Source organism: Hyperolius riggenbachi, chromosome 2 (genome assembly GCF_040937935.1).
Source record: "Hyperolius riggenbachi isolate aHypRig1 chromosome 2, aHypRig1.pri, whole genome shotgun sequence".
Taxonomy (NCBI): Eukaryota; Metazoa; Chordata; class Amphibia; order Anura; family Hyperoliidae; genus Hyperolius; species Hyperolius riggenbachi.
Window position 1 is genome coordinate 253,579,131 of NC_090647.1, and position 22,847 is coordinate 253,601,977.

The 22,847-nt window shown below is 46.2% G+C and overlaps 1 protein-coding gene across 7 annotated transcripts in view; it reads left to right on the forward strand.

The window, feature by feature from the left end:
• GTF2IRD1 (GTF2I repeat domain containing 1) overlaps positions 1–22,847 on the forward strand; it is a 157,898-nt gene that overhangs the window by 122,417 nt on the left and 12,634 nt on the right. For all 7 annotated transcript variants that reach the window (XM_068268532.1, XM_068268533.1, XM_068268528.1 and 4 more), the window contains exons 23-25: positions 5,508–5,585; positions 6,346–6,538; positions 12,412–12,452. In XM_068268532.1, the coding sequence (XP_068124633.1) occupies positions 5,508–5,585; positions 6,346–6,538; positions 12,412–12,452 (312 nt within the window). The remainder of the gene's footprint in view (positions 1–5,507; positions 5,586–6,345; positions 6,539–12,411; positions 12,453–22,847) is intronic.

The following is a 22,847-nucleotide window of genomic DNA, read 5'->3' on the forward strand; positions in this document are numbered from 1 at the left end:
AGGTTTGTTAAGCAAAATAAAAATTGTTTGCCTCTGCAATACTGTATAAAGCTGTTGCTACTTAAGAGCATACAAAAGAAAAGAAGTGAATTGGATTCAAGCTACTTTGCTATGTCTTTGTATCACTCCACACCTACCACGTCCCATGTCTGTTTGTAGCTCATGCTAAAATGCTGTACATGCTTAACCTCCATTTCTGATCCCCCAGTGATCTATTAATGTCTTAAGGTGGCCACTAATGATCCAATTTCTAGCAAAAAATCATTCCAGTGATCAGATAATTCTGGTCGTATGTGATTGGATGTAAATAATTTCCATTGATGAGCACAATCGATTACGAACAATTATAAAAACAGTAATCGGTTTGGATTTTCGTTGAACCAAAATTTGGATTTTCTTGTTGGTTGTGATAGATAAGTAGCAAAGATTGGATCGCTGATGTTATAGTGAACAATATATTACAATATTTTACTTCCTTATCAGAATTATCTGATCGCTCGAGCGATCTTCATTTTCTTCCTCTGGCTTGACGCTCAAAGTAGACCTGAAGTGACGGGTTTATGTATAGCTCACATTAAATAGCAGAGAAAACCACATTAGGTTAGTGTAAAGGCTTTTTCTGATAATGGACCTTATATGTTTTAAAATAAGGAATCCCATTTATTTTTACCCTCCACCCACAAAAGCACCTCGTTAGTATTGGTTAATCCGCAGGCATCACTGGTTCATTATCTCTAAACGGACTGTAAAGCACCCAGCTGCTTAAAGTGTACCAGAGATCTTGAAAATTAAAGATTTGATACCAACCTGGGGCTTTCTCCCGCCCCATAAACACGTCTGCGTCCCACACTGTCCTCCCACGTTCTGCCATTCAGCCACGATCAGCCCTGGTAACTTGCTCACTCTGGTCTAGTCTGGGTCTTCTGCGCATGTGCGGACCTCCCGCGCATGCGCAGTAGACCTGAACTGACGAGACTGAGCAAGTTACGGGGGGCTGTTCGCGGCTGAACGGCAGACCGCGGGAGGACGTGGTTATCGGCGGGAGGAAGCCCCGGGTAAGTATCAAATATGTTGTTTTCAAGACCTCTGGTTTACTTTAAGGCAGGGGTGCCCACACTTTTTTGGCTCGCGAGCTACTTTAAAATTTGCTGAGTCCAGGAGATCTACCAACATTTAGGTAGCAGGTATACATGTCTTCAATATAGGTAGATAGGTATAGGGGCCTTCTGTATAGTTAGCCAGGTATAGTGTAGTTAGGTGCAGGGACCTTCAGTATAGTTAGCCAGGTATAGTGTAGTTAGGTGCAGGGACCTTCAGTATAGTTAGCCAGGTATAGTGTAGTTAGGTGCAGGGACCTTCAGCATAGTTAGCCAGGTATAGTGTAGTTAGGTGTGGGTGCTTTCAGTATAGTTAGCCAGGTATAGTGTAGTTAGGTGCAGGGACCTTCATTATAGTTAGCCTGGTATAGTGTAGTTAGGTGCAGGGACCTTCAGTATAGTTAGCCAGGTATGGAGTAGTTAGGTGTGGGTGCCTTCAGTATAGTTAGCCAGGTATAGTGTAGGTAGGCATAGGGGCCACTCACCTCCCTCCAGTTCCAGCGGCGGTGTCTCCTGGTCTCCCCTTCATCAGCCGAGCTGCGAGTGCCTCCGGAGTCCGGCGAGCGAAGGGGACAGCGGGCAGCTTGCATTGACGCATTGTGCCCAGGCCTAGCGCCGCCCCCAGCTATGACGTCGAGGCCTCTCACGCTGTACCGCCCCTCTCCTCTCCGCCTCTGATTCTGACAGCTGCCAGCCGCAAAATATTACATGACGCGGCCGAACGGCCGCGATCTACCAAATAGGCGGTCGCGATCTACGGGTAGATCGCGATCGACCTATTGGGCACCCCTGCTTTAAGGGGACAATAAAACACACACCTGAGAACCCAATTAGACTGTGTTGCTGAAGGACCAACCTCAGTTAACTAAGTGCAAATTCTGATGCACCAGTGCACCACCAGGGAGTGATAGCCAGAGGAAGCAAGTAACCTCTGAATCGTGGCACTGGGAATGCCATAGCAAGGCCAGGATTCAGTTTCACTGTTCTCTTCTGGACCTGACAATATAGATTCTGCACAGAAATAACATCTAAAACTACACTGAGTTTATTAAACAATGGACCAAGTCACATTTGCTAGACTTAAAGAGGATCTGTAGTGAAAATAACATAATGAATCAAATTGCTTATTATTTTCAATATTCATTTCTAAATTATTTAGTCAGTGTTTGCCTATTGTAAAATCTTTCCTCTCTCTGATTTATCACTGGTGGTGACATATTTAGTTCTCCAAGATGATCTGTATAGAATGTTCGTTACTGAGCGTTCAATGCACAAAGGGAGATATTGCTCGCTTGGCAGCTGGAAAAAGTCGTTATTTCCCACAATGCAATGAAGTTCAGAGACAGCAAACTGCCAGGACCTTGGTCATGACATCACACTGTGGGAGGGGATTCACGACAATATCAGCCATACAGACACACCCCCTCCTTCCCCCTTATGATCTATTTGAGAAAAGGTACAGATTTCTCATGGGATAGGTGGTATCGGCTACTGATTGGAATAAAGTTCAATCCTCGGTTAAAGTTCCTCTTTAACGCCCATTTGAAGAAGTTACAGTCCTATTTTTTACCTGTTGTACCTTTTGTTCCCTTACCTCTTCAATTGTAAACTCCTGCATTTGTATTTGTTATTTAACTCTGTAATCAGTATTCCTAATGGCTGAGTTACAGAACTCCATAATATATTGGTGCATAATGAACAAAAAACAACAGTTGGGTAGCATCACTATTTTTTATTATTTTTGGCAGACCATTGATTCAGGAGAACCAGGGCTGTGGAGTCGGTACAAAAATCTTCCGACTCTGACTCCTCAGTTTATGAAACCACGACTCCAACTCTGACTCCAGGTACCCAAAATGGCTCCGACTCCTCGACTCTGACTCCTTAGTCTAATACTTCACAATGCTATGGATTTTGTACAAAAAACATCCGACTCCCGACTCCGACTCCTCAGTTTATGAAATCAACGACTCCGACTCCGGGTGCCCAAAATTACTCCGACTCCACAGCCCTGAGGAGAACTAATAACAGCTTTGCTCATGTAAACTAAAAACTCAAATACAGAAAGGATATTCTGACCTTGGTGTATGGTTTGGAAAATCTGAAAAATTATAAAAAACAAACAAAAACAAAACAATCAGCGGAGCAGGCAAGTCCATATTATCACTCAAATTATCTGTACTTGCATTTAACATGCCAAGATCATTTTCTTTAAGGTTGTAATGGCAGTCATACACTGCACAGTACGTTTTCTACCTAGGTCAGACATCAGATTTAATAAATACACTTAATTTAACAAAATTACTATTCCCAGAAACAGACATGATAAATTATTACAACAATCAACCCTTGGCGCCTACATATTGGCCAGATTAATATAAGTTGTTGAAAGGGAGTAGGGCGAGTGACTCTTGGCGAGGATTCTCTTACTCCTACTTTCCTTCCTTTTCTTTACTTCTCTTTCTTTTACTCTTTCTACTGTTTTACTTTACTTCTTCCCTTTTTATTATTATTATCTTCTTCCTAGTAGCCCTTGAGGGCACAGAGTAAGCTGTGAGTAAGAGATACCGCTGTGACACTGGTCCCAGATATATGTATCTTTTATGTTATTCTTGATTATTACAATGAAGCTAAAAAGCAAATATCATGAGATACTTACTGTGATTGTTATATGACAGGACCTTGAGTTTACAAAATATTTGCTTTTTGTAAAAACTCTATAAAAATCTTGAACCAGAGAAAACAGAGAAATTATTACAACACACGTGGTTTATTGAGTACATATTACTAAACTGATAAATGATACAAGGCATTAAGTAGAACCTATTTTTCAATGGAAAAAACCCTGAAAAAAACGTTATCTTCCATAACAAAATCATAGCTTTTAAACTGGCTCATTCTTCATGTCTTTTGGTACACTACCACCTGCTGTAGTGCGTGATCCAGCAGCGAACCTTGGGGTTGATGCAGAAAAGGGAAGTAACACTGCACACCACGCTCATTGCACCAGTAGTGCGAAGCGCGTCACAATATCAAAGCACATAAATGGTGTATGCGCAGTACGGCAGTAGTGTAGTGTGTAATACGCTACCGCATACCACTCCAACACTGTTAACTTACATTGGTATCAGTGCAACGACAGTTACTATGTTCATTACAGGCCGGTAACATTGCCGCGTGCTGAGCAATGTTACTGGCCTTTCCTGCATCAACCTTAATGTGTGAAAAGAGCATAAAGGTGGCTATACACTATTAGATCAAGCTAACTATTGTTATTGTTAGATAGTTACAACTATGTAAAATAGCATAGTAGCGGCCGCGAGTGAAGTATTGCGGTAACGATACTGCACAGGACCGCCCACGCGAGTGCTGCTATGTAAGGCAGGGAAAGCGGGCGATCATTGACATTAAGCAGCTTGATGAATCAGGCTCATTGAGAAATACTGTTCTTTTCCGGACTGAAATGAAATGATAGGGGGAAGCCTGCAGACATTGCATTGAAGTGTTGTGTCCTATAGCTTTATACTACATCAAATAGTACAAAACTAGCAGCAGCTGCCGTTAAATTGAAATTTTGTCAGGGGTTTGCTGACAAATTAAGGGATATAGAGTGGCGCATGGCATGACCCTGGTAAATGAACAATATCCATAAGACATCAGTGTGTACCTGATATAAAGCCCAGTTAATAGTGTATGCTAGGCTGCATCTGCATTTTACTGCCACTGTTTTCCCCTTTCACATGTACAGGGCCTCTCTAAAGGTGTACCTGGATATACGCCGCCTGTCATTTTGGCGCAGCGTGACCTGAATGACGGCTTACCCTGCTGCCACACAAATTCCAGGTTTCATGCTTTGTCTATAAACACCTTGTATACTTGCCAAAACAGACAAGTAAGCAGGATGAGTGTAGGTACTCTTTAACTTCACTCCATAGGTGCAGTCTGGAGAAAGATTCTAACAAATAGCTCACACTTTTTTATCATTAGTATAAGAAAAGTATGTATACCAGAGCCGATATGCCTGTTTTTTTTAGAAAATAGAAACAATGCAAATATATTGCTACTACAGGCATTAATTTATATGCATAATTAGAAAATAAAATTACCATAAAACATTTAAAGTGGGTGCTTGGTGTTGAATTTTAGACAAAATGAAGTCAGGGAAGAAACATGTAAATATGAGATGAGCAGGCATTATTAGGCACTAAGGACGTTAAATCAGTCACAGGGAGTCACAGGGGCTTTTCGGTCTCTTTTAGCCCCTTACACACTCCTGAGAGTTCTGGTTCACCATGAGCTTGCTGGGTACTCTGTAATTCAGGGACCCTTTAAATAAAACTGCAAATTTCAAAGGACTTATGTATGTAATTACAGCTACATATTTACATGAAATATTTTTCTTCCTCTCAGATGATGAAGATGCAAACCGATTAGGAGAAAAAGTTATTCTTCGGGAGAAAGTTAAGCAACTCTTCAATGAAAAATATGGTTAGTGTGAACCCTTTCCTTTACCTGCGAAACCTATTTTACAAGTCTTACTTCATCTTGCTACAGGCACTAGAGGTCAGATTTATCTGAGTGGACACTACTGGCCCCTCCTTATCTGGAAAGAAATAAAAGTAATCCGGCACGGTTTTCCCAGCTGTCCAGTTACATTTTCATCTGCCAGGACTTGGCTATTCCTGTCTGCAGGTTTAGTTGACAAATCACATGCCAGTTATCTTATGGTTGTAGTTTGCTTGACTGGTACATAGACACTGGTGATGATGCTGGCTACTTCATTTGTTTAAAGCTCAGTCCACCTTGTAGTTTCATTCCACTACCTCCTGCTTTCCTCTCCCTCTAGTCACATATGTTTTAATTGTGACCTAGTATGCAAAATGCCTAATTTCTAAGGAGACAGGACTTCCCCAGTCTGAGCTTAATAATGGAAACCTGTGTTATGGGAGAAGAGGCATATCTCAGCTGCCAATGTCCAACCCTCACAGTCAGAATTATAGAGGTAGGACACGCAACCCTCTTGGCACTTGAAGTCTCCAAGAGAGAACCAAGCCTACATTGAGAGAGCCCACTGGGCAAAAAGTCAAATGTCTGCTGCTGTCTTTAATATACAAAATGTTTTGAATTATGCTTTATAATTATAACTCATCATAAGTGACTAGATGGATGGATTAGTGCAATAAAGAAGGTAGACAGGGCCTATGGTGCTTTTATTTGTATTGTAAATACTGGCAATTTTCATTTTCAGGTGAGGCTTTGGGATTGGGTCGCCCAGTCCTTGTACCCTATAAATTAATCAGGGATAGCCCTGACTCCATAGAAGTCACCGGACTGCCTAATGACATCCCTTTCAGGAATCCAAATACATACGACATCAATCGGTTGGAGAAAATTCTAACGGCTCGGGAGAATATTCACATGGTGATAATAAACCAGTTACAGTGAGTATCTTGTAGTGTGGGGCATAATAGGCCTTTATACCCTGTGAGTTTTATTTTCTAAGCCAATGTGCAGTCATCTGTGCATTGCAGGGAAAGTGCACAAGACTTTTAATGACATTTTTTTCTTAATATTCTTCTTCTGCAGGCAGTTATTTCTACTGATAATTTTTGACATACACATTGTAACGATCGGTGTCAGCACACAGAGAGAATCTGATTATTGGTGATCTGCAGTATCACCAAGAATACAGATATATACCTGATTATTGATGATCTGCAGAATCACCAATAATACAAGTATAACTAACCTCTGGACACCTATATAGTGTGAGTGTTTGGTGCAACAGTAATAACTTTGAGTGGGACCACCCGAGGAGCAGGTGGTCCTTGGCAGTATGGGAAATACCTCCCTCTGGGAAGTGCAAAGACCTTGCAGCAGCCTGAGACATCCAAGGGGCGGAGCCCCGGGCTGAATAGCAGGAAAGTCCTGTGGTTGAGTGACACCTAGAAGGTGGGTGTCACAAGCAGGTCGGGAGACTAATCTCTCAATGGAGAGGGATGGCTCTCAAGGTCGGGCAAGCCAGGTCGGCAACACACGGGCAGATAAAGTACAGAGCCAGAAGACTGATTCGGTAACCAGGGGCAGACAGGGTTGGCAACAGGTAATCAGATATGCGTAGGTACCGAATCAGAAAGCAGAGGGAAAGTCAGGAATGCAATAGGTCATAACAGATATCAAACAATGCCTATTCTTGGGTGTGAGGTCCGTGGTCTCAACACCCTGGAACTAGTCTGAAGTATAATACGATGGTAACAGTATCCCTAGTCTTGAGTGTGAGGTCCGTGGTCTCTAACCCTCTGGAACTATTCTGAAGTATAACACAATAGTAACACAGAGTCTCTAGCTTTGGGTGTGAGGTCCGTGGTCTCAACACCCTGGAACTAGTCTGAAGTATAACACAATAGTAACACAGAGTCCCTAGTCTTGGGTGTGAGGTCCGTGGTCTCAACACTCTGGAACTAGTCTGAAGTATAACACAATAGTAACACAGAGTCCCTAGTCTTGGGTGTGAGGTCCGTGGTCTCAACACCCTGGAACTAGTCTGAAGTATAACACAATAGTAATACAGAAGTAATCTGGCTCAGTGTGAATTCCCAGGTCCTCCTGGTTCTAACACACTGTGGAATCTGACTATGGTCTGAGTGCTTTCACGTAAGTGTTCGCAACGGCAGACAACTTGAGACTGACCAGCAATAACTATATATAGAGCGGCGCTCCCCGGCGCCACCCATCACTGATCAACCAATAGCCGCTTGTTCTGAGATCAGCTGACCAGCCTGGTCAGCTGATCCCTCCTCGTTTGCCATAAAGGTTATTATTATTATTATTTATTAGATTTATATAGCGCCAACATATTACGCAGCGCTGTACAATAAATAGGCTTACAGACAATGATAACAGGGGTGACAGAACAATACAGGTAACAGACCATAGATACAACAATACAGGTAATAGCAATAAGATACACAACACAATGCAGATAATAGTACAATGCCAGATCATAAACTGGAATGGTAGTGGTAAAAAATTACCAGTTCCAAATTCTGGGTAAAGTGCACACAGTCAAGTATGATACACAAGGGAAGAGGGCCCTGCCAAAGGCTTACAATCTAGAGGGAGGGGCTGGTGACACAAAAGGAGGGGGTGCATCAAGAAGTTATTGGCAGAAAGGATTAGGGTAGTGTCGAGTTGATGTAGGCCTCCTTGAAGAAGTGAGTTTTGAGTGCTTTTTTGAAGGTGTTGAAGGTGGGAGCGAGCCTGATGGGCAGCGGGAGAGAGTTCCACAGGATAGGGGCAGCTCTAGTGAAGTCCTGCAGTCTGGCATGGGAGTGCGAGATGCGTGGGGTGGTTAAGAGGAGGTCGTTGGAGGAGCGAAGTGGGCGGCCAGGTGTATATCTGCTGACCAGGTCAGAGATGTAGGTTGGGCAGGACTTGTGTAAGGATTTGTATGCCAAACATAGGATCTTGAAGCTGATTCTGAAGTGAATTGGAAGCCAATGAAGGGATTTGCGTAGGGGAGTTGTGGAGACAGAGCGGTGGGAGGAGTAGATGAGTCTGGCTGCTGCGTTCATGATGGATTTTAGGGGGGCGATGCTGTTTTGAGGAAGGCCTGACAAGAGGGAGTTGCAGTAGTCCAGGCGGGAGATGATGAGGGCATGGACAAGGAGTTTGGTAGTGTCTGGGGTCAGGAAAGGCCGGATCTTGGAGATGTTGCGTAAGTGGAAATAGCAGGCTCTAGCTACGGTTTGGATGTGGGAGGTGAAGGAGAGGGCCGAGTCTAGGGTGACACCCAGGCAGCGGGCTTGTGTGGTTGGATGAATGATTGTGCCATTGACAGTGACATAGAGGTCAGTGGGGGGTGAAGCAGCACGGGGCGGGAAGATTAGGAGCTCAGTCTTATCCAGGTTTAATTTTAGGAACCTGGCAGACATCCACGATGAAATAGCTGAGAGACCAGAGGATACCTTCTCCATGGTGGTGGTGGAGAGGTCAGTGGTATGGAGGTAAATCTGGGTGTCATCTGCATATAGGTGATAGTTGAAACCCAGAGAGGAGATGAGTTTTCCTATGGAGGCGGTGTAAATGGAGAACAGCAGGGGACCAAGAACAGAGCCTTGGGGGACCCCAACTGAAAGTGGGAAGGAGGTTGAGGAGGAACCATTGAAGGAGGTCTTGAAGGAGCGATTTGAGAGGTAGGAGGAAAACCATGCTAGGGCACGGTCTTGGATACCCACAGATTGCAGTGACTGGAGTAGCAGGGAGTGATCAACAGTGTCGAATGCTGATGAGAGGTCTAGGAGGAGAAGGATAGTGTATTTTCCTTCGGCCTTGGCAAACGTGAGGTCATTGACGACCTTGGTGAGGGCAGTCTCGGTGGAGTGACCTGGCCGAAATCCTGATTGTAGGGGATCAAATAGGGAGTTGGAGTCAAGGTAATGGGTCATGCGTTGGTGGACTAAACGCTCTAGGAGTTTAGATGCAAAAGGGAGTAAGGAGATAGGACGGTAGCTGGATGGAAGTGAGGGGTCTAGTGAGGGTTTTTTAAGTAGGGGAAGTACAGTGGCCTGTTTGAAGTCAGAGGGGAAGGTACCCGTAGAGAGGGAGAGGTTAAACAGAGTGGTGAGGACAGGAGCCAGAACAGGGAAGTGAGGACGGAGGCATTTGGATGGCACAGGGTCTAGGGGGCTGGAGGTGGCAGGAGAAGTGGCTAGGAGATGGCTGACTTGGTCCTCTGTGATAGGAGTAAAGGCAGTGAGTGGAGGGTGGGGTGGGGAATAGGTATTGGTGGGGGAGGAAGAGGTGGTGGAGTGGAGGCATGAGATTTCCCGTCGGATGCTGGCTATTTTGTCGGTAAAGTGGGTGGACAGATCAGTGGCTGAGAGGGCGGAGGTGGGGGGAGGAGTGGTGGGATTAAGGAGGGAGTTGAAGGTGGCGAAGAGGCGCCGAGGGTTGGAGGCTTGGGATCCGATCAAGGCAGCAAAGTATTTTTGTTTAGCATCAGTTAATGCGGTATAGAACAGCTGCAGGTTGGCCTTGTACGCCAAGAAGTCGGAGTTGCTGCGGGATTTCCTCTATTTGCGTTCGTAGGTGCGTGTCTGTTTTTGGAGGTTGCGAGTGTGTGCATTGTGCCAGGGCTGGGGGTTGATGGGACGGCTGGGGCGGAATGTGGGGGGTGCAGCAATGTCTAGGGCTGCTGAAAGGGCCTGGTTGTATTTGGCCACAGCTTGGTTTGGGCAGGTAACGTTAGGGAGGGTGGATGAGAGGGAGTGGAGGGGGTTGGCTAGTGCAGTTGGGTCTAGGTTATGCAAAGCTCTCTGCCAACGACCTGAGGGTGGAGGAGGGTTGGGGGAGGATGATGGGGAGATGGAGAAAGTGAGAAGGTGATGGTCGGAGAGGGGGAAGGGTGTGATGTCCAGGTTGGGGAGGGTGGCAGATTTTGAGAGAATCAGGTCGAGAGTGTGGCCAGCGCGGTGGGTGGGGGAATTGGTGTGTTGGGAGAGGCCAAGGGAAGTAGTGAGGGAGAGCAGTTGAGAGGCTTCAGGGGAGTAAGGACTGTCCATGGGTATGTTGAAGTCCCCAAGTATGATTGTGGGGAGGTCAGAGGAGAGGATGTGTGGGAGCCAAGAGGCCAGGTTGTCCAGGAATTGTTTAATGGAGGTGGATGGGGGGCGGTAAAGGACTGCGATGACTGCTGGAAGGGGATGGTAGAGGCGGATAACATGTGTCTCAAAGGATGTAAAGTTTAAAGAAGGGGGTGGCGTGAGGACACGGAAAGTGCAGGACGGGGAGAGGAGCAGACCCACCCCTCCCCCAGACCTGTTTTCTGGTCTGGGGGTGTGACTGAGGTGAAGTCCCCCATAGGAGAGGGCCGCTGCTGCAGCAGAGTCAGAGGGGGTGAGCCATGTCTCTGTGAGGGCAAGGAGGGTGAGGGAGTTGGAGAGGAAAAGGTCATGGATTTCAGTGAGTTTGTTGCGGACTGATCTAGCATTCCAGAGGGCACAGGAGAGAGGGGTGGTGTGCTTGTGAGAGGTCTGGATGGGAATGAGGGAGGAGAGGGAGTGAGTGTGGGTGCGGGAAGGATCTGTGAGGGGGGTGGAGACATGTTTAGAGTGGGGTGTGCATGGAGTCAGTGATGGAGTGGTATGGGAGTTGCGTGGGGTTGGAGGGTAAAATGGGAGGGTAGAGTTACATAAGGTGACCTTATTGAGGACTAGGTGGTGTAGGAGCAGGTGGAGGAAGAGCATATTGTGATATGTAGATAGTGGAGGAAGAGGTGTGCAGAAAGGTGGAGGAGTCATGGAGTTTGAGAGTAGGGAGAGATGGTTTGTGTAGGCCGAGATGTTTGGCAGTGTTTAAAGTTGTAAATAATGCAAATACCTTAGTGACTGCTTAATGCTGCTGGATTGCTGGTGAATTCTGGTAAATTCAATTAGTAAGATCCTTAAAGCGATCCGTAAAATGCGAGCCGACAATCGTCAAAGCCGATTACACAGCATCCTTATGAACATCCACACAGCCCTAATGTTTGAATAAGATTGGTCTAGAGACCATTAGCCTCCACTACAATCAGCTGTGAGCTGGACAGGAAGTTGACCAGCATGGGGGTGGACTATGCAAATACTTAGAGCTGGGTGGATAAAGCAGACAGTAAGATAACAATAGCTGGGGGGAGGGGGGGGGGGGTACAGGTAAATGCAAGCAATTTAGATATTAGAGTAAGGGCAGATCAGAAAAAATAATTAAGTCACATACACAGGCAGATGCAATTTGAGAATCGTGTGCAGATGTAGAAAGTCACATACACAGGCAGATGCAAGGTTCTGCCTCTCAGCACGCGCGCGCGTATTCCTCAATCTGTGTGCACTAACAGGCCCAGCCACCTCAGACGCACGCTGCTGTATGGCGGCTTTTCCGCAATCTATTACACACATTAGGTATTAATTTGGAAGGAATCACATTAGTAACACATAAACATATCATACAGAGGAACTTGCATTTACAGTGGAGTTCCAGCTCAGTTCTACACATTAGTCATCTAAGCAAAGATTATTTTAGTTTCTTGAGTGGGGAATTCACCTATTATGCTAATATCTGCTCACATAAAAGCAGGAGCTCCAAGCCTCTAGTCATCAGTTAACGATCAAGAAAATAAATTCATTATCAGCTGGGCTGTTGCCTTTTCTTTGCTTAAAAAGTATTAGAGGCAGAGGATTAGCCATTTGCATTGTTTAATAAATGTCAGCCTCCATATCCCTTTCACTTCAGGTGTCTTTTAAGATACTTATAGTTTACTCTTTTTCTTTTTTAATAGACCGTTTTCAGAACTCTGCATTGACCCAGCACCACAAATACGTAAGTGAAATATGTAACAGTTTAAAATGTTTTACTATAAGCAAATTTTAAATGATGTTAATGGTTACTCTTAACTTTCCACATTTTTTTCTTGAGCGTTTGCCTTTGTGACAGCACAGGCAGACATCATTATTTATCCTGATTCCCCGATAAGTTGCAGATTTAGATATCCTGAAAGACCTAATTTTTGTCCAGATTTTCCACTGATCTGGACAATGTCAACATTAAAGAGCCACTCTGTGCCAATAGAAAAGAATTGTATTTGAAAAATGACTTGCTCCATTCACTACATATAACCAGCTTTAAAGAGGCACTCCAGTGAAAATAATGTAATAAAAAAGTGCTTCATTTTTACAATAATTATGTATGTATTATGTATAAATGATTTAGTCAGTGTTTGCCCATTGTAAAATCTTTCCTCTCCCTGATTTACATTCTGACATTTATCACATGGTGACATTTTTACTGATGGCAGGTGATGTCAGTGGAAGGAGATGCTGCTTGCTTTTTTTGGCAGTTGTAAACAGCTGTTATTTCCCACAGTGCAACAAGGCTCCCACAGTCTCATGTCAGTACCTCAGTGCTGTGAAGTGCTGACATCAGCGCCTCACAGAGGGGTTTCACCATAAAATCAGCCATACAGAGCACCCTGATGATCCGTTTGAGAAAAAGAATAGATTTCTCATGGGAAAGGGGGTATCAGCTACTGATTGGGATAAAGTTCAGTTCTTGGTTACGGTTTCTCTTTAACTGAAATAGCAGGCAGTTCGTTGTATTGAAGACAAGGCACTAAAAAAATGTTTCCTTGTACCTCCTCTGTTATATCGTTATAATTCATGGAACCAGATATAGATCACATAATTACTATTGTATGGCGAAGGTAGATCTTTCAAGCAGGTTCAAACCTGCTTGGAAAAATGACACAGGTCCTATGTTTTTCATTCTTCCATGTGTGCTTGATGTTTAGATGCATGAGGAAACTATGAACAAAAAAACCTATGTGCCATCTTAGTGGCCCGCTTAAGCTTCTGCCAAACTCTTCTGCATAAAACTGAATATGGATCAAGTGGGCAGTGAGCACTGCTGGTAGACAAAGAAATGGGCAGAATTGCCAATGTACAGCATTATATCTTTAATACCCTGCATGGAAATAGCCACTAACATGTATCTATTATTTCACTTTCCACATATCTCATGCAGCTACTACTCTGTATGAGTTCCCTATTCTGCATTCTGGGACGACAAAATTACTGGGAGATGCACATGCAAGCTCTGCTCGCCTCTCCAGCAACACATAAAATTCAGGGAAAAGGTGCATATACTATTTTCATGCTCTATCATTGCTACTGCCTGTTGCCACAGCCTGTTGCCACAACTTTTCTACAGTAATGCTGAGGGCTCCTTCACATTACATAACGTGTGCATGAACTCAATCTCATGCACGCCTTATTACCTACAGCAGTGCTGTCCAACTTTACGGGCATGAAGGGCCGTTTTTTTTCCAGACCACAACCTCCCCCCCCCCCCCCAGAAAAAAAAATCTAGCAGCACTTTCCCCACAAAATGCACTTAGAGTGATAGCAGATTTCCCCACAAAGTGCAACCAGATTGGCAGCAGATTTCCTCACAAAGTGCGACCAGATTAGCTGCAGATTTCCCCACAAAATGCAATCAGATTGGCTGCAGATATCCCCACAAAATGCAATCAGATTGTCTGCAGACTTCCCCACAAAATGCAATCAGATTGGCCGCAGATTTCCCCACAAATTGAAATCAGATTGTCCGCAGCTTTCCCCACAAAATGTAATCAGATTGGCAGCAGATTTCCTCACAAAGTGCGACCAGATTAGCTGCAGATTTCCCCACAAAATGCAATCAGATTGGCTGCAGATATCCCCACAAAATGCAATCAGATTGGCTGCAGACTTCCCCACAAAATGCAATCAGATTGGCTGCAGATTTCCCCACAAATTGAAATCAGATTGTCCGCAGCTTTCCCCACAAAATGTAATCAGATTGGCCGCAGATTTCCTCACAAAATGCAATCAGATTGGCCTCAGATTTCCCCACAAAATGCAATCAGATTGGCCGCAGATTTCCCCACAAAATGCAATCAGATTGTCCGCAGCTTTCCCCAAAAAATGTAATCAGATTGGCCGCAGATTTCCCCACAAAATGCAATCAGATTGGCCGCAGATTTCCCCACAAAATGCAATCAGATTGTCCACAGCTTTCCCCACAAAATGTAATCAGATTGGCCGCAGATTTCCCCACAAAATGCAATTAGAGTGATAGCAGATTTCCCCACAAAATGCAATCAGATTGGCGGCAGATTCTCCCACAAAATGCAATTAGAGTGATAGCAGATTTCCCCACTAAGAGCAAACAGATTGGCAGCAGATTTCCCCACAAAGTTCAACCAGATTGGCTGCAGATTTCCCCACAAAATGCAATCAGATTGGCTGCAGATATCCCCACAAAATGCAATCAGATTGGCCGCAGACTTCCCCACAAAATGCAATCAGATAGGCCGCAGATTTCCCCACAAAATGCAATCAGATTGGCCGCAGCTTTCCCCACAAAATGTAATCAGATTGGCCGCAGATTTCCCCACAAAATGCAATCAGATTGGCCGCAGATTTCCCCACAAAATGCAATCAGATTGTCCGCAGCTTTCCCCACAAAATGTAATCAGATTGGCCGCAGATTTCCCCACAAAATGCGATCAGATTGGCTGCAGATTTCCCCACAAAATGTAATCAGATTGGCCGCAGATTTCCCCACAAAATGTAATCAGATTGGCCGCAGATTTCCCCACAAAATGCAATCAGATTGGCCGCAGATTTGCCCACAACATACAATCAGATTGGCTGCAGACTTCCCCACAAAATGCAAAAAAATCAGACTGGCCGCAGATCTCTCCATAAACTTTTCCCTCATGCTGCGGCTGCTTAAATGTAAATCTCCCCCTTGTTCTTCCGTGCTGCCACTGCTTAATGTTAATATTTACACCCCCTCCCCCGTTCTTCCCTGTGCTGCCGCTGCTTAATGCTAATATTTACACTTCCTTCCCCCCCCCCCTCATTCTCCCCCGTGCTGACACCTCTAACACAACTCAGATTGGTGTCGGGCTGGAGATCGGAGCCAGTCAGACCGGAGCATGGCAGCCGTGCCATGAATTTAAATGCAGGAAGTGACATCATCAGTCACGTCTAGCATTTAAAGTCCTCCGTTCCTATCTCCTGCCCGCCGCCGATCTGAGGTATGTTAGAGGCGGGAGAACGGGGGTAAATAATAACATTCCAGCAGCCACAGTCTGGGTAAAAGTTTTTTTTTTTTTTAAGTCCTCTGTGCTGCCACAGAATGGAGCAAGCGGCAGGATGGCCACAGCAGGAGGCCTGGCGGGCCAGATGTGGCCCGGGGGCCGCCAGTTGGACAGCATTGACCTACAGCGTGACGTTGGGAAGTTGCGTTTTGACGCTGATTGGCCACGCTAGCTCTAATTTACATGATGGGAAAACACAGCGGCAGGACGATTAAAAGGTCCCAGATGCGTTACAATGTAACGCTCTGGAACGCTTTGTGTAATGTGAAAGGTAACATGAAAGTCAATAGACCTTCATGTTACCCTGCTTACCGCATCCTAGGAGCGATCCATCAAAACTCACAGATCAGCTCCTAGTGTGAAAGAGCCCTGAGAAATATGTGAAAAGGCTGTATTCAACCTATGCTTCAATTGTTAGCACATTTTTTTCATAAAATAGGTATCTTTTCTACTCCATTAACATTCAGGCAGGTTCACACTTGTTTGCTTTTGTGTGTGTTTTCTGCACAGAAAAACTGATTTCAACTGAGAACTCATGTTAATCAATGGGCTAGAATGAATGCAGATTTTGCGCGCAGGAAAAAAACGTACATCTTGCGCAATTTGTCAGTTTTCTTAAAACTTACATTAGCTGCTGTAAGGCAGGGGCCACACTTGTCTTTCAGTTTTCTGAAAAGTGTAGAAACCTGAAAGACAAGTGTGACACCTGCCTCACAGTCTCCAAGGGTTGATGCACAGCTACCTATTAGTGCTTGGCACATGGCCTGTGTCCCATTTCCAGAAATACTTCGAATCATCTCACTGGCATATCCTTGAAAACATCTCCCCATCTTGTGGGCTGCTCTGTACCCCACTTTTTGAGTGTTCCATCATACTGTATGAGGGGAAGTAATGCTAGCTCAGTCTTATCTCTCTACTTAAAGGACTTCCGAGGTCAGCAAATAAATTTAGCATTACTTACATGGGGCTTCTTCCAGCCCCTAGAAGTCATTTGTGCCCCTCACCGCAGCTCCGGTCTTCTCCTGGGTCCCACTGGCAGCCTCTGAAAGTAAAGCTACATTTATTTACTCACCTCAGAAGTCCTTTAAAGCGGTATAAAACCCTGACATAATATTCAATAAAAACATGTTTACCTACTTTTTATATGCCATACGGTTATCATATTTGCTTTTGTGCATAAGTATTATTCATTTAGAAATTACAAGTTCCCAAAGTACAATTTTTTGCTCTGAGAGCTGACTTTTATTCATAACTGGTTTATTCATCTTGTAATGTCCCAGAAATGCTTTCTGTGTATCTGTCTGTGTTCTGAAGTGTCTGCAGTCTGAGAATGTTTACTTAATTTTATCAAGTGAGGAATGTAAACACAAGATAACATTATCTCCAGTTTGGATGCATCCAGCTATCCCTGCAGGGAGCTTGTAAGTCCTGTGTTTAACTAGTTGAATGCTGTTCTAGTAAAAAAAAAAATTGTGGTAGTATATAATATGCTGAAATAATCGAATAAGCTGATTTCGGTGCTCGGCTCCTAGAGCCGAGTGCCAAAACTGGGTGCCGTCATAGCAGCAATGCTATGATGCGCACCCTGCGTATCGGTAATTCGGGGATCTGGCGGCTGCCAGAACCCGAATTACATCTCCCTCTGAGTTGCGACAACTCGGAGGGGGAATAGTATTTAACACCTTGGAGTTTAGCGGCAGCAGGGAGAGGCCTCATTCGGCTCTCCCCCTGCTGAACTGAGTGGCGCCGATACGACATGCACCCGTAAATAATCTTTTAGAGCAAAAAAGAAATGCTGGGTTTCATTCCGTTTTAAGTGAAATCTAGAGAGGAAAAATGCAGTGCCCCAAAGTCAGAACATGATGGGCATTGTAATGAATGAAATAAGTATTTGATTTACTATCAAAAGATGACTTAGCACTCTGGTTGGTAATCACAGAGGTCAGACGTTTCTTGTAGTTGGTCAGCAGGTTTGCACACATCTTAGGCAGGATTTTTGCAGATCTTATCCAACTCCACAAGGAAAGATCTCGCATCAGTGGTGTAGCAATAGGGGATTAGAGTTGGGCCGAACGGTTCGCCTGCGAACGGTTCCATGCGAACTTCCATGGTTCGCGTTCGCGTCCCGCAGGCGACGTTTTGACCCTCTACATCACAGTCAGCAGGCCCAGTGTAGCCAATTAGGCTACACTAGCCCCTGGAGCCCCACCCCCCTTATATAAGGCAGGCAGTGGCGGCCATTACGGTCACTCGTGTGCCTGCATTAGTGAGAGTAGGGCGAGCTGCTGCAGACTGTCTCTCATAGGGAAAGATTAGTTAGGCTTAGCTTGTTCCTGGCTGCATACCTGTTCTGTGAACCCACCACTGCATACCTGTTCTGTGAACCCACCACTGCATACCTGTTCAGTGAACCCACCACTGCATACCTGTTCAGTGAACCTGCCACTGCATACCTGTTCTGTGAACCCACCACTGCATACCTGTTCAGTGAACCCACCACTGCATACCTGTTGTGTTCAGTGAACCTGCCACTGCATACCTGTTCTGTTCAGTGGACCCACCACTGTATACCTGTTCAGTGAACCCGCCACTGCATACCTGTTGTGTTCAGTGAACCTGCCACTGCATACCTGTTCTGTGAACACGCCACTGCATACCTGTTCTGTTCAGTGGACCCGCCACTGTATACCTGTTCTGTTCAGTGAACCCGCCGATGTATACCTGTTCAGTGAACCCGCCACTGCATACCTGTTCTGTTCAGTAAACCTGCCACTGCATACCTGTTCTGTGAACCCACCACTGTATACCTGTACTGTTCAGTGAACCCGCCACTGCATACCTGTTCTGTTCAGTGGACCCGCTACTGTATACCTGTTCTGTTCAGTGAACCCGCCACTGTACACCTGTACTGTTCAGTGAACCCGCCACTGCATACCTGTTCTGTTCAGTGGACCCGCTACTGTATACCTGTTCTGTTCAGTGAACCCGCCACTGCATACCTGTTCTGTTCAGTGAACCTGCCACTGTATACCTGTTCTGTTCAGTGAACCCGCCACTGCATACCTGTTCTGTTCAGTGAACCCGCCACTGCATACCTGTTGTGTTCAGTGAACCCGCCACTGTATACCTGTACTGTTCAGTGAACCCACCACTGCATACCTGTCTTGTTCAGTGAACCTGCCACTGCATACCTGTTCTGTGAACCCGCCACTGTATACCTGTACTGTTCAGTGAACCCGCCACTGCATACCTGTTCTGTTCAGTGAACCCGCCACTGCATACCTGTTGTGTTCAGTGAACCCGCCACTGCATACCTGTTCTGTTCAGTGAACCTGCCACTGCATACCTGTTCAGTGAACCCGCCACTGTATACCTGTACTGTTCAGTGAACCCGCCACTGCATACCTGTTCAGTTCAGTGAACCCGCCACTGCATACCTGTTCTGTTCAGTGAACCCACCACTGTATACCTGTTTTGTTCAGTGGACCCGCTACTGTATACCTGTTCTGTTCAGTGAACCCGCCACTGCATACCTGTTGTGTTCAGTGAACCCGCCACTGTATACCTGTACTGTTCAGTGAACCCGCCACTGCATTCCTGTTCTGTTCAGTGGACCCGCTGCTGTATACCTGTTCTGTTCAGTGAACCCGCCACTGCATACCTGTTCTGTTCAGTGAACCTGCCACTGTATACCTGTTCTGTTCAGTGAACCCGCCACTGCATACCTGTTCTGTTCAGTGAACCCGCCACTGCATTCCTGTTCTGTTCAGTGGACCCGCTGCTGTATACCTGTTCTGTTCAGTGAACCCGCCACTGCATACCTGTTCTGTTCAGTGAACCTGCCACTGTATACCTGTTCTGTTCAGTGAACCCGCCACTGTATACCTGTTCTGTTCAGTGAACCCGCCGATGTATACCTGTTCAGTGAACCCGCCACTGCATACCTGTTCTGTTCAGTAAACCTGCCACTGCATACCTGTTCTGTGAACCCACCACTGTATACCTGTACTGTTCAGTGAACCCGCCACTGCATACCTGTTCTGTTCAGTGGACCCGCTACTGTATACCTGTTCTGTTCAGTGAACCCGCCACTGTACACCTGTACTGTTCAGTGAACCCGCCACTGCATACCTGTTCTGTTCAGTGGACCCGCTACTGTATACCTGTTCTGTTCAGTGAACCCGCCACTGCATACCTGTTCTGTTCAGTGAACCTGCCACTGTATACCTGTTCTGTTCAGTGAACCCGCCACTGCATACCTGTTCTGTTCAGTGAACCCGCCACTGCATACCTGTTGTGTTCAGTGAACCCGCCACTGTATACCTGTACTGTTCAGTGAACCCACCACTGCATACCTGTCTTGTTCAGTGAACCTGCCACTGCATACCTGTTCTGTGAACCCGCCACTGTATACCTGTACTGTTCAGTGAACCCGCCACTGCATACCTGTTCTGTTCAGTGAACCCGCCACTGCATACCTGTTGTGTTCAGTGAACCCGCCACTGCATACCTGTTCTGTTCAGTGAACCTGCCACTGCATACCTGTTCAGTGAACCCGCCACTGTATACCTGTACTGTTCAGTGAACCCGCCACTGCATACCTGTTCAGTTCAGTGAACCCGCCACTGCATACCTGTTCTGTTCAGTGAACCCACCACTGTATACCTGTTTTGTTCAGTGGACCCGCTACTGTATACCTGTTCTGTTCAGTGAACCCGCCACTGCATACCTGTTGTGTTCAGTGAACCCGCCACTGTATACCTGTACTGTTCAGTGAACCCGCCACTGCATTCCTGTTCTGTTCAGTGGACCCGCTGCTGTATACCTGTTCTGTTCAGTGAACCCGCCACTGCATACCTGTTCTGTTCAGTGAACCTGCCACTGTATACCTGTTCTGTTCAGTGAACCCGCCACTGCATACCTGTTCTGTTCAGTGAACCCGCCACTGCATACCTGTTGTGTTCAGTGAACCCGCCACTGTATACCTGTACTGTTCAGTGAACCCACCACTGCATACCTGTTCTGTTCAGTGAACCTGCCACTGCATACCTGTTCTGTGAACCCGCCACTGTATACCTGTACTGTTCAGTGAACCCGCCACTGCATACCTGTTCTGTTCAGTGAACTTGCCACTGCATACCTGTTGTGTTCAGTGAAGCCGCCACTGTATACCTGTACTGTTCAGTGAACCCGCCACTGCATACCTGTTCTGTTCAGTGAACCCGCCACTGCATACCTGTTGTGTTCAGTGAACCCGCCACTGTATACCTGTACTGTTCAGTGAACCCGCCACTGCATACCTGTTCTGTTCAGTGAACCTGCCACTGCATACCTGTTCAGTGAACCCGCCACTGTATACCTGTACTGTTCAGTGAACCCGACACTGCATACCTGTTCAGTTCAGTGAACCCGTCACTGCATACCTGTTCTGTTCAGTGAACCCGCCACTGTATACCTGTTTTGTTCAGTGGACCCGCTACTGTATACCTGTTCTGTTCAGTGAATCCGCCACTGCATACCTGTTGTGTTCAGTGAACCCGCCACTGTATACCTGTACTGTTCAGTGAACCCGCCACTGCATACCTGTTCTGTTCAGTGGACCCGCTACTGTATACCTGTTCTGTTCAGTGAACCCGCCACTGCATACCTGTTCTGTTCAGTGAACCTGCCACTGCATACCTGTTCTGTGAACCCGCCACTGTATACCTGTTCTGTTCAGTGAACCCACCGCATCAGTGCGCATACCTGTGCAGTTAAGTGAACCCACCTACCTACGTGAGTGCACGCAGTGTGATATACCACTCCGTGCATACCCGACCCGATATGGACAAAACAGGTAGAGGAAGAGGTAGTGCCAGAGCCAGAGGAAGGCCACCCGGCAGGTCTGCGTGAGGTCGTGTAAATGTAATTTCGTGTGGACCTGGCCCACAGTACAGTGCTCGGAAGAAGGCACGTCCCATCACCTCCCAAGATTGTCAGGACGTGGTTGAGTATTTAGCGACACAGAACACCTCATCTTGCTCAGCCACCAGCGCTACTACTAGCACCACTTCCGCTGCATTTGACACTTCGTAAGAATTATTTAGTGTTGAAATCACTGATGCACAGCCATTGTTGTTACAGCCAGATGAATTTTCACCAGCTCATATGTCTGAGTTACGCGGCAACACTATGGATGTAACGTGTAAGGAGGATGAAGGACCTACTGATGGTGCATGTTTGGATTTGTCTGAGGCAAGCGAAGCTGGGCAGGATGATTACGATGATGACGATGATAGGGATCCTCTGTATGTTCCCAATAGAGGAGATGAAGAGGGGGACAGTTCAGAGGGGGAGTCAAAGAGTAGTAGGAGGAGAAAAGTTGCTGAAAGAAGCTGGGGCAGCTCTTCGTCAGAAACAGCTGGTGGCAGTGTCCGGCACCATGTATCGCCACCTATGTACAGCCAGCCAACTTGCCCTTCAGCATCAGCTGCTGAGGTCCCCATAGTGCCCACATCCCAGGGTGGCTCAGCAGTGTGGAAATTTTTTAATGTGTGTGCCTCAGATCGGACCAAAGCCATCTGTTCGCTCTGCCAACAAAAATTGAGCCGTGGAAAGGCCAACACTCACGTAGGGACAAGTGCCTTACGAAGGCACCTGGAGAAAAGGCACAAACAGCAATGGGATGGCCACCTGAGCAAAAGCAGCAGCAGCACACAAAAGAAAAGTCACCCTCCTTCTCCTCTTCCTCCTTCAGGTGCATCATCTGCTTCTGCCGCTTTCTCCCTTCCACCTTCACTGGCACCCTCCTCCACTCCGCCTCTGCCCTTGAGCGCTTCCTGCTCCTCTGCCCACAGCAGCAGTCAGGTGTCCGTGAAGGAAATGTTTGAGCGGAAGAAGCCAATTTTGGCCAGTCACCCCCTTGCCCGGCGTCTGACAGCTGGCGTGGCGGAACTGTTAGCTCGCCAGCTGTTACCATACCGGCTGGTGGACTCTGAGGCCTTCCGTAAATTTGTGGCCATCGGAACACCGCAGTGGAAGATGCCAGGCCGCACTTATTTTTCGAGAAAGGCCATACCCCAACTGCACCG